Source organism: Sebastes umbrosus, chromosome 2, assembly GCF_015220745.1.
Source record: "Sebastes umbrosus isolate fSebUmb1 chromosome 2, fSebUmb1.pri, whole genome shotgun sequence".
NCBI classification, from domain to species: domain Eukaryota; kingdom Metazoa; phylum Chordata; class Actinopteri; order Perciformes; family Sebastidae; genus Sebastes; species Sebastes umbrosus.
The window spans coordinates 16,778,110-16,790,458 of record NC_051270.1 but is presented as its reverse complement, the minus strand read 5'-3'; the positions used below and the strand labels follow the sequence as shown (position 1 = coordinate 16,790,458).

The 12,349-nt window shown below is 39.4% G+C and overlaps 1 protein-coding gene across 1 annotated transcript in view; it reads left to right on the top strand.

Annotated features, from left to right (window-relative positions):
• The first annotated feature begins 1,124 nt into the window (after positions 1–1,124).
• smyd3 (SET and MYND domain containing 3) overlaps positions 1,125–12,349 on the top strand; it is a 91,638-nt gene continuing 80,413 nt past the window's right edge. Inside the window, exon 1 of the mRNA XM_037752383.1 lies at positions 1,125–1,380. Coding sequence (XP_037608311.1) covers positions 1,220–1,380 — 161 coding nt within the window. The 5' untranslated portion in view covers positions 1,125–1,219. The remainder of the gene's footprint in view (positions 1,381–12,349) is intronic.

Genomic DNA, 12,349 nt, shown 5'->3' with positions numbered 1-12,349 from the left:
AAAGACGCTTCCTTAAGTTTGTTATTGATACAGTATTTATCATAAATTTCCCAAGCTTTCTCCCACTGAATATCCTCAAATAAAGGGGACCAAAAACATCTAGATGAAGGGACAGAAATATGACTGAGTGTGTTTCTAATATGTTAAAGCTGAAATAGGCGAGATTGGAGCAAATATGATTAAAAAAAGTTATTTTTATAAAACAGTAGTACTACATGAAACAGGTAACCTGAAAAAAATAATGTGCCTCTGTGTCCTCCGGTGCTCCTAACGGCATCTGCAAGGACCGGAGGAAAACAAGTAGTAAGAGCTGATCTGAGATCTGCTGTCTATCTGCCGTCTATGAGAGCCGGCTGTCAATCACTCGCAAACTCTGACCAAACAGTCAAACTAGGCAGCTCTGATCAAATATGAATTATTATTATGTTACGTTAATGCCTATTTCTCACCTCAAATGTTTTCAGAATCATCTTGTAGTGCACGGTTTAGCTGTAAAATGAGAAAGTTTGTGACACCGCCGCCATTGTGAAATCTGGTGCAGGAACGCCAAGTACCGGTCTCTTGACCGGAGTACAGCCAATAGGAATGCTCTCTCAATGAAATGACCTGTGATTGGTCAAGTCTCCCATCACGGGATCGATTTTTTAAAGCCTGAAAACAGAGCCATGAGGAGGTGCAGAAGTCTAGTTATCTCTCAGAACACTTGAATTACAATATGATGAAAGGTTGTTATGAAATTTGTTTACCCAATGATGCAAGAAATATACTGCCTACTGCTACTTTAAGTTCATTTTTTTTGTTTTATTATTATTTCAAAATGACAGTATACATAGTAACAGCAGAAAACATTAAAAACATTTACATACAAAAGAAGCATAGCGAAAACATAAACAAAGAGCTGTGCCAAACATAAAAGGACAACAGAAATGAAACAAAACCAACATAAAATAAAAAAAACCCAATAAAAATAAATAAATAAATAGATAATAATAAAAAAAGCCTGAAAACAGAGCCATGAATATGCTGAAAGGTTATTATGGATTTTTTTCCCCAGTGATGCCAAAAATATTCTGCCTACTGCCACTTTAAGTTCCTGCATGATGGCAAATGTGTTCACGACGTGTCTGTGACGCCATGACGCACGGCGTGCGTCTATTACGTTACGGATGTAAACACTGCTCCTGCTCAATTCACGTGGAGGGAAAAACTAACCGACTATATGGCTCCGAAGCTGGAGCGGTTCATCAGCCCGGGGAAAGGTAACGGTCTGCGGGCCACAGCCGGGATCCGGAGAGGAGAGCTGGTCTACTCCACCGAGCCGCTGGAGAGCTGCGTGTCCAACAAACTGTCCAGAGAGGTCTGCCACCACTGCTTCTCACGGTGAGTCCAACAAACTGTCCAGAGAGGTCTGCCACCTCTGCTTCTCACGGTGAGTCCAACAAACTGTCCAGAGAGGTCTGTCACCACTGCTTCTCACGGTGAGTCCAACAAACTGTCCAGAGAGGTCTGCCACCACTGCTTCTCACGGTGAGACAGTCACTCCTCTGACATACTAACGTTGGCATAGGTGGTTTGAAGGCAGTGTGGTGAATCAGGACATGTGTCTGGCTCATGTCTGAGTAGATAAAGTCGATAAAAGTGATGTTTTGCTTTCCTTCTTTGACAGCTTGTGTATCATACTCTTTATATACAGTTTGGTTTACGTGTTGGTGACTGTGTGTGTTTGTTTGCGTTCAATTAAGGCGTTTATGAAGTTATGGTTCTTCATTTCTAGCTTGCTACATTGGTATACATTGGTATATATTGGTATATATTGGTATACATTGGTATATATTGGTATATATTGGTATACATTGGTATATACACATTGGTATATATTGGTATATATTGGTAAACATTGGTATTCATTGGTAAACATTGGTATATATACATTGGTATATATTGGTATACATTGGTATATATTGGTATATATTGGTATACATTGGTATATACACATTGGTATATATTGGTATATATTGGTAAACATTGGTATTCATTGGTATACATTGGTATATATACATTGGTATATATTGGTATATATTGGTATACATTGGTATATATACATTGGTATATATTGGTATATATTGGTATACATTGGTATATATACATTGGTATATATTGGTATATATTGGTATACATTGGTATACATTGGTAAACATTGGTATATATACATTGGTATATATTGGTATACATTGGTATATATACATTGGTATATATTGGTATATATTGATATACATTGGTATATATACATTGGTAAACATTGGTATACATTGGTAAACATTGGTATATATACAGCGATATATATTGGTATATATTGGTATATATTGGTATACATTGGTATACATTGGTATATATACATTGGTAAACATTGGTATACATTGGTAAACATTGGTATATATACAGCGGTATATATTGGTATATATTAGTATACATTGGTATACATTGGTTTATATAGGTATACATTGGTATATATTGGTATACATTGGTATATATAGGTATACATTGGTAGATGCAACTAATGTCCTCAACTGGCCACTAGATGGCGCCATTGCTCTTCCATGGTTTAAGAGGTGGCATGAAGGCTTTGACCATTGCCATAGAAATCAACCTCCAAATCAGTATTCAAATACTTTGTTTAAAAAAAATAATATATATATAAGTATGTAATAGTAATGTATAAATCCAAAAATATCCAAAACAGTTTCCTAATTGATTTTCAAGAAAGTTTACAATATCACAATTAGGGCTTGGGCGGCCTCCTCTTAGTCGATTAGTCGACTAATTGCTCGTTTTGGTCTTCGTCGACTAAGATTAATTTAGTTGATTAGTAATTTTTTATGCTTTTTTCATGCTGAATGATTTATGTCTAAGAAACTTATGCGCACATCTCTGGTAAACACAAGATTTAAAGTGGTGCTTTTGTGTGATTCTTTGTGGAGAAACTCAGTTTTAAAGATCTGTTGATTAAATTAACTAATCAATTAGTCAACAAAATCGTATGAGTGTTAGTCGACTAAGAATTTCTTTGGTTGAAGACAGTCCTAATCACAATAGTGTTTTAATATAAGATTAAATAGAACAGAACAGAGGGGTTAATCCTTATGGCTCACTCCTTATCAGTATAGACACTCTGAATGTAGCACAGATGTACAGTGTTGCCTTTTTCTGCTGTGATGTGATGATTCGTCGTCCGTTTCATCTCATTTGCTTGTGATATTTGTCCAGCTGGATGCTTAATAGCAGCACTGCCGCTTTCTCTACTGTAGCCAAACCAAACCCACTTCATCAAGCTAAACAGATGCATGTGAATTTAATGAGACTGGTAAGTAGAGTTACTGTGCTGATTTCTGGTGCAGAGACTGCAAGGTGAATGAAGGGTAAATTACTGTGGGGTATATACAGTATGTATATGAGCCTTGGTAGCAAATGGAAGATGATTAATGAGAGCAGTTAATGTAGAGGGGGGAATATAAAGATGTAGCTCATGTCTAGTTTTGATTTCCACATAAAGGTAAAATGTATTAAAGGGCATGATCAGTTCAGCAGTGACTGCTCACTCTTTAATTTCTCCATACTTCATTTGAAAGGAGCATCCTTTCACTTCTTACACTGTTATTATGTGCAGTACTCAATGAAAAATGATAAATGTGAGCCCAAAAGTTAAGATTTATCAGCACAATGTCTGATGATGTATACTCTCAGATATCATTTTTCGCATGCCAGTCTGTTTTCAGGTGTTTTCCTGATCTGTACTTTAAGAGACATGATGAGAGAAACAGGGAATTTAAGACGTTGGATGTTTGACGAGACAGAGTGAAGGTGAGGATACTGAAGGACTTGCAGTAAGAAAGCAGCACGACAGATGCACTGTAATAAGGAGAGTGAATGTGTGTATATACTTGTACTGTATGTGTGACGTGTGCATGCATGTATGTATAGTTATGTGTAATCTCTTTAAACAGATTCTGCATTCACCTGTAGAATCAGTAGCAACGTGACAAGATTTTGGTATCGGAAGCGTTCTGGTTTCTGTTTGTAGTCCGAGTAGTATTGTCTAATCACGTTGGAGCAGGCTTTGATCAAATGCAGGTAAATAGTCTGTGTGAGAAGCAAAAGAGGCGGAACGCATTTGCCAAAATGCAATCTGGGATCCCATTAGGTATATATATATATATATATATGATAATTCATCTTTTTATTGTTTTAAATTACCTTGTAAACTTGTGAAACAATGTCGTTGTACACGTCGTCTCTCAACTCCAACTCCAGTCTCGCATCTCAACTTCAAGTTGCTAATTGGACTGTAAACAATGAGCAGCGCATGGAAAAGTAAGTCATGGCCTGGATATCCACTGGCTACACCCCCAGAAATATAGCCCCTTGCCCCCAGAGGCTTATCTGTCGTCAGACCGATAGCCGATGGGTTCCGAGATTGAGTTATGTGTTTCTTAGTGCTCAAACAGTTTCAATTAATTAGTCATTTATCAAGTAAAGATACTAAACATTTGCTGGTTACAGCTTCTCAAACATGAAGATTCCCTTGTTTTTCTAAATTTCATATCACATATTATATAACTGGGTTTAAGATAAGATATGATTTTGGTCTAAATTGTTTAGTTTTTGACACAGACTCAACAATTTAGCACTTAATCATTTAAATAGAAGTAATGAAAATAATCGATAGTTGCCCTTCTGGACTGCATTTTGTCAGTATAGGATTCAATCGCAGACATGCTTTAGCTTTGTGTATGTTGCCTGAGGATGACTCATAATGTTTATTTATTGCATGTGTATGTGTTTTGTTAGGGGCTAGTGCATTTACATTTTGATGGAGCGGATTGTGTGCTGCTGGGTAAATACAAAAACAAGCACATATCGACACGCTTCTCTCATTTGGCACACTGCACAGTATCCAGAGCTGTAAGGTCCTTACGGTCCATTTTAGCTACACTAAGACAGATCCCTTCACTGGGTTTCTATTACATCACTGTCTCTGTACTTATTAAACAGCATCCCCAGTCAGTGCTTAGTTCATGTAGCTCTGAAGAACATCCACTTTATCCGCTGATAATGACGTTATTAATTATTTACCAAAGATGGTTCACCCTCAGCTGCTGTGTGGACAGCAGTAGAAGACTGTTGATATGCGGCGCGAGCTGCTGTGTGTTTCCTCTCTCAATGACGCAAATGTAAGCTTAGTCATTTTGTCTGGCTAAAGGACAGCTAACAAAATGCCCTGCAGGGGTGTAAATGTGGAGAATTGCTGCTACTTGAAGTAACAGCAGGGCAGTATTGTTTATTCAGTGTAATTTGAATTTATTCCTCCAGCTGCTCCCTTCACAGACTGCCAGTCATTTAAAACTAGAGTGTGAGGCAAGATGAATATGTTTCAATCAGCGGACGTGTACTTGGGTTTGCATGTGTAATTTTGATGACATTAATATACCTGTGTCTCAAATCTTGAATATTAATTATACGAAGGCAAAAATCATTCACATACTCCCAATATTGACTAATCTATTTAGACTGAAGTTCCCACTATTACTATGATACCCTTTGTTATGGTGATATGGTTTATAAAAGTAGCTCCCGCATTATGGAGATGCCCATTGTTTGAACTGACGTTATCATTGTTTCAAGTCATTTTCAGCCACGCTAGCACCTTGACTCATGACCGGCAATGCCAGTCTACCTCACACACACTGTTTTAGGACTGCCGGCTACAAGCCTTAACATTATGACTTGACATTTATTCAATATTTCAAAAATCATATTCACCCTCTCACACAGGAAGATAGAGTTATAACAACAGAAATCAATAATAAAAATTGAAGTGTTTGTGCCTCCACTGAATTCCATTATTTTTGCTATGTGCTTGGGGTAAATAGAGAGGTGTGTGTGTGTGGGATAAGACGGAGGCTACGTTGTGCAGATCATGTTTTTTAAGATATTGAATAAGTGTCATGGCTACATCTGCTTGCCTTGTGGCCGACACTCATCAGCCTCAGCGTCAGAATGTCTTTTGCACATTCTTTTATTGATTTGATATCAGTGAGGGATCTGTGAGTTGTGTTGGTGTCACAAAAACAGTTGTAGAACATTGGACTTGTACACACACACACACACACGCACACACACACACACACACACAGATGCAGCCCAATGCAGAGATTGGTCTCAGAGATGTGAAGTGTGTTTTCCTGTTTCCACTAAAACACAATTAGTCTCACAGCATGACTGAGTGTCGAAGAATGTGTGCGGATCTCTGAGCGTGCATTTATTTGTGTGCCTGTGTCTCATTGAAGAACAACAGAGAGATGTACTGTATGTTTGAATGCACATGTGTGTGTGTTTGTGTGTGTGTGTGCAGGAAATGAGCAGGTGGGGGGGCATCAAAGCTGAAGTTAATTACAGGCCTTTAAGGCTGCATGTAAGTAATGACTGATAAACGCTGAGGGAGTACATACTCTCGCACACACACATCTCAGCATGAATCAAATCGCCAGAGGTCAACTAACAAACAAACAACTATTAGAGGTTCTCAGACTCGGAGAGCGAGGAGGGGGTGAGGAGAGATAATAGACGAACAAAGACAGAAAAAAAGGGAAAATGTTTTTTATAGTCAGCGTAGAATTCCTTACCATTTCAAAAGGCACAGATACAAAGTAAAGCCGTATTTGACATGCTTCTGCATTTACATCATCACTAGGGATGGCTCGATACCACTTTTTAACATACAGAGAGGGAAGAAAAACAAATCTCTATTTAAGTAAAAGTAGTAATACTACAGTGTAGTTTCCTTTCACTCACATGAACACACTTTTCAGATACAGTTAATGCCATGTAGTGCGTGCACTGTTTACCCCTCCGTCATCTACTGCAGCTGACTGTCTGTCTGTCTGTCTGTCTGTCTTTCTCTCTCTAAAGTGTGTTGGGATGCACACATGCCAGGTGTGCTTCATGATGTTGTAAATGTTTTTGTGATCACTGAGGCGTCAGCTCATGATGTCCTTATGCAAACATAGCGAGGTGACTTCAAGGTTTGAGCTTCATTTATGGCTGAAACATGTTGTAAACTGCACATCAAAACAGCTGTAGTGAAAAAGAAAAACGTGCACGTCCACTTTCAGAACCGTTAATCAGATGAAGATGGTGGAAGGACTGACTGCCTCTAGGGCTGCAACTAACGATTATTTTCATTGCAGATTAATCTGTTGATTATTTTTCGATTAATCAATTAGTTGATTGGTCTATAAAATGTCAGAAAATGGTGAAAAATGTCTATCAGTGTTTCCCAAAAGCCCAAGACGACGTCCTCAAATGTCTTGTTTTGTTCACAACTCAAAGATATTCAGTTTACTGTCATAGAGGAGTAAAGAAAGCAGAAAATATTCACATTTAAGAAGCTGGAATCAGAGAATTTTGACTAGTTTTTTCTTAAGAAATTACTCAAACCGATTAATCAAATATCAAAATAGTTGGCGATTCATTTAATAGTTGAAAGCTAATCGATTAATTGTTGCAGCTCTGCCCGCCTCCATCATTTTCTATTAGCTCCTGGTTACACAACTCAGTGAAGGAGACAGAGTAAAATGCGGTCTCGTTTCCCATCATCACGCAGTAACGCTGAGCCTTGTAAGGCAAAACTGAAGTCTAAGCAAGTTATTTTTTACTATTCAGATGAAAGCCATTTACTATTTGCAATTTGCAAACTGTTTCAGCTGGAAATGTCTGCATACAACCTGAGAGACTGATTCCCAGTCACAGTGACAGTTAAATATGTGCATTGAAACTGTAAGAGGAAAAAGAAAAAGTTCCAAGGAGAAAGATGGAGGTAGAAGAGAGACGACACACTCTCTGTTGGACAGATAACACATCAAACACACACACACACACACACACACACACACACACACACACACACACACACACACACACACACACACGCTTTGATGGGTTTTTCTCTGGTTTTGACAGACCAAAGAAGAAGTTAGATGTGTTACTCCCGGCTGTCAGGTTGTGTATTAGGCGGGGGGAGCAGGGCGACATTATCTCTGTCAGATGAAGTCTTTATATTTGACACCAATCTCTCACTCGCTGTCTCTTTGGACCACACACAAACAGACACACACACAAACGAGCACACACACAAACACACACACACACACACACACACACACACACACTGCAGAACAGTGCAAACAACAAAAACAAAACATCAATAACTTTTGTCTTATTTATAGCAAGAAAACTTTTGATTGAAAGTTGGATTAACTAATTCCTAAAGGGTCTTCATTATTTCAAAGAACATGAGAAATATTGACAGGCGGTTGACTCGAGAGTTTTGTTCTAATTTCAGCTGGATGTAAATGCCTGTTAGAGGGAAGCTGAACTTGTACAAAAACAACAAAAAGTACAAAACAAGTCAACAAACAGATAAATGCATGGAGACGAGATTATGTCATTTCCTCCAGGGTGAACCCAAATCTGATCCAAGTGTGTTATGTTGAATAAGCAGTGATGTATTAAAATGGTCCAGACAGAATGTGTAGAAAGGTTTTGGCTCATGTTATTCGTGTGCTTTTGACATGTGGATTGTAGGTGCAGCCAGTGTTCATTCGATTTAACAGACGTCAGCTGTAGCTAGCTGCCAACACACACACTGACCATGTGAATACTCAACATTATTTATCATTGATGTTTTTTCCTCAATACACCATACGCCACTCGTCTACATGAGTCCCATCATGTTTAAAGGGTTTTGATTTTGTATCTAAAATTCGCTTCACGTTTTGTCTGAACGCACCTTTAGAGAGCTCTTCACTGTTTTTACACACACACACACACACACACACACACACACACACACACACACACACACACACACACACACACACACACACACACACACACACACACACACACAAACACATATATTTTTTCACACTCACACACTGCATTGTGTTTAGATACAGTTCTTTTCTGCAGTTCATTCTCTGTCTCTTTATCTTCTGGCACAAACTGTATGCGTCTTCGTCAAACATCCGCCCGTCTCTCTTACTCATGCACACTTTTTCACACGTTTTATCTCTTGCTTATGCATACTCCCTCTTCTCCCCCTTTTCTCTCTCACACACACACACACACACACTAACTGATAAGAGATGCAGTGGTATATGAAGCATACAGATTACTACTTTGGATGCAGTTAGACGAGCCGAGAGAAAGAGGAGCTGGAGCATATGAGAGTAGAGAAGTAGTTCATAAGGCGAGTCAGCACTCCTCCTTTCCCTTGTTCCCTCCTCTCGATTTATCCTCCCATCTGCTACTTCTGACATCCTCCTCCCCTCTTTCCACACTTTTTCTTCCCATCTGCTTTCCCTCTCTTCTCATTTTCCCTGTTTTAACTCACCCTTCTCTTCCACCATCTCCTCATCCCTCATCGTTCAGATACATTTTTTTGTCCCACCTGCCTCCGCTCTCTCTCCCTGCCTCATTCCTGATGTAGATTATTTTGCTTGCATCTAATCCTCTCTCTCCTCCTCCTCCTCCTCCCCTCTGTTCTTCATCTCCCTCTAGATTTCCCAGCCTCCTGCAGTTGGATACCCAGGTGTCTCAGAACATCTTGGTGTTGGCAAAACACACACACACACACACACACACACACACACACACACACAGCTGTATTATTTGCAAGCCAAGTGATTTGCTCTAAACTGGGAACACGCCTCCTCATGTATGTAAATGTTTGGTATTCATCAAGCAAAACACCTGCGCGTATCGTTTTTAATTGTACTTATGAGGACCACATGTTTTTATAGAATTTTTTATGTCGGCCCTCATGAGAATGAACGTTTAATTTTTCTGGGGTGGTTTGGCTTAGTGCAACAAAATTAATGAAAATCTATGTTTTTCCAGGAAGTGGAGAATCTTCAGTGTTGATCTGTGTGTGTTTGTTCCCAGTAGAAATTTGAATAAAATGAAAAGGCCCCTTGTGGATTCACATTATTCCACTGATCTTAGACAAAGACGGTGCATCTGATACTTGTAAATGCTCATGTCTCAAACCTAAGGCAAAAAGCTAAAAACAAAAACATAATTTAAGCCCTTTGTGGACAGGATTAGTTTGGAAAAGATATGAATCGCTGTTGTCTATGATCCATCTGGATGAGGTTTTTCCCTTCAGTTAAATATTGATAAGACAGAAAATGTAATTATTGGTTGTGATGGCAATCCTGAAGTTCTTTGACATTCACTTGGCTCCTGTAGAGCTGAAGAATGGCCGCCCACTTTGTGAACAGCTCCGGTTCCGGGTGTTAATTTCCCATTAATTTACTTCCTTTTATAAAGAGTTTGAAGCATGGAACCAAGCCAACCAGCCTAGAGATGAATTGTGACCATAAAACATTTGATTCGGAGCAAAAGATACATTGGGAAATGGAAAAAAGGCAAACGTACAAGACTGTGTACATAATTATTTTAAGAGTGAAGGAACTACTCATCCCATAAACCATTGTGAATGGCAACACGCTGCCTCTGAAAACTCCTGAAAAACGCTTAAACTAACCGTCATCGATCTAAAATGAAGACAGATCAAAAAACTGCGTGCCTTATTTCTCGCCTCATATGTTTTCAGAAACAAATTTCGGTGAACAATTTTCACAATATCAGAGAAAGTTTCCAAACGAGCCGGCATGTTGGCCCGGTTTGAAATTCGGTAGCAGACCACGGAGCAGCACGTATACGATCCCGCACGTGCACGTACCCTCACTAGCTATTTGTGGGTGCAGTACACATTTCCATGGTAACAGCAAGCTCCACCAATCAGAGACGTCGCTGTCATACTTTAGGATTGTGGGAAGTGTAGTACTTCTCCATGACATCACAAATAAAACATGTTTTTCTTAAAACATGGTTGGTATCATACGGACATGTGGCTTCTACAGGAGCATATCTATCAATCTCGTAGCTCGTGGTAAGTCTACCTTGGATGGTTACGACATTATTATATCCCCTATTCAGAATATGATTTGGATTTTTACTTCTGTAACCTCACTGTTGAGCTGTATTTGAGCCGTGTAGCACCTTTTTTTCTGAGTTTAGTATTTTTGCGTATTCTTGTTTGCAAGGGGTGGCTTTGGCTCAGAGGGCGGAGCAGGTCGTCCACCAATCGGAAGGTCGGTGGTTCGATCCCCGGCTGCTTTGGTCACATGTCGATGTGTCCTTGAGCAAGAGACACTTGAACCCAAATTGCTGAGTATTTAGATCAGATCCTGATGGGCAAAGTTGGCTCCTTGCATGGCAGCCTCTGCCATCAGTGTATGAATGTGTGTGTGAATGGGTGAATGTTGATATGTAGTGTAAAGCGCTTTGAGTGGTCGGATGACTAGAAAAGTGCTATATAATTGCAAGTCCATTTACCATTTCAATCAGCATATCACAAAAGTGGCTCAGCCATGCTCCTTTCATCTCAGATGTATTCAGAGTTCAGAGCTACTGTTGTATTCTGGGACACCAAGAAAGTTATTCATGCTTCTATCACAGCCCACTCAGATGATTAATCCTCTTTTCACCTACATTACTCAGTCAAATTTAAATTCTGGTTGTTAAAAATTCAACTGTCAGGGTTTTAACTGAGATCAAACCACATCAGTGCTCATAGGTCTCCTGGTTTATTCTCTTTCTTTACCCCGGCTTCTAGTATGTTTTACAATAGCTCTTAAAATTCTTGTGTTCACCTTCAATACAATGCATGGAAGAGCTCCAACGCTTAAATCATGCATACATTAAAGGAACAGTGTGTAACATTTTGGGGACTCAATTAGCAGAAATGGAATATACAGTGTTATTCATAGCTATGTTTTCTTTAGTGTATAATCACCTGAAAATAAGAATCATTGTGTTTTCGTTAACTTAAAATGATATATCTTGATATATACTGTATATCTACATAGAGAGCGGGTCCTCTTTACGGAGTTCGCCATGTTGCTCTGCCATGTTTCTACAGTAGCCCAGAACGGACAAACCAAACACTGGCTCTAGAGAGAGACTTTCACGTTTTTACGTTACATGAAGTAACGTTCTCCGACATGCTTGTGAAACTGTAGTAAAGTGAGCCGCAGAGTGCAAAACTGTAGTACCGCCAGCCGCCGTCTGACTTCCGTTGCTCCTAAAGAAGTGTTATTAGGGTAAGGATGGCCTCTGAGCGAGGTGAACGGCGTTACCACGGTTTTGCACTCGGCGGCTCACGTTACTACAGACTTGGAACGGGAGGAGTGAGCGGAGGGGTACTCAGTTGGTTGCAATCTGC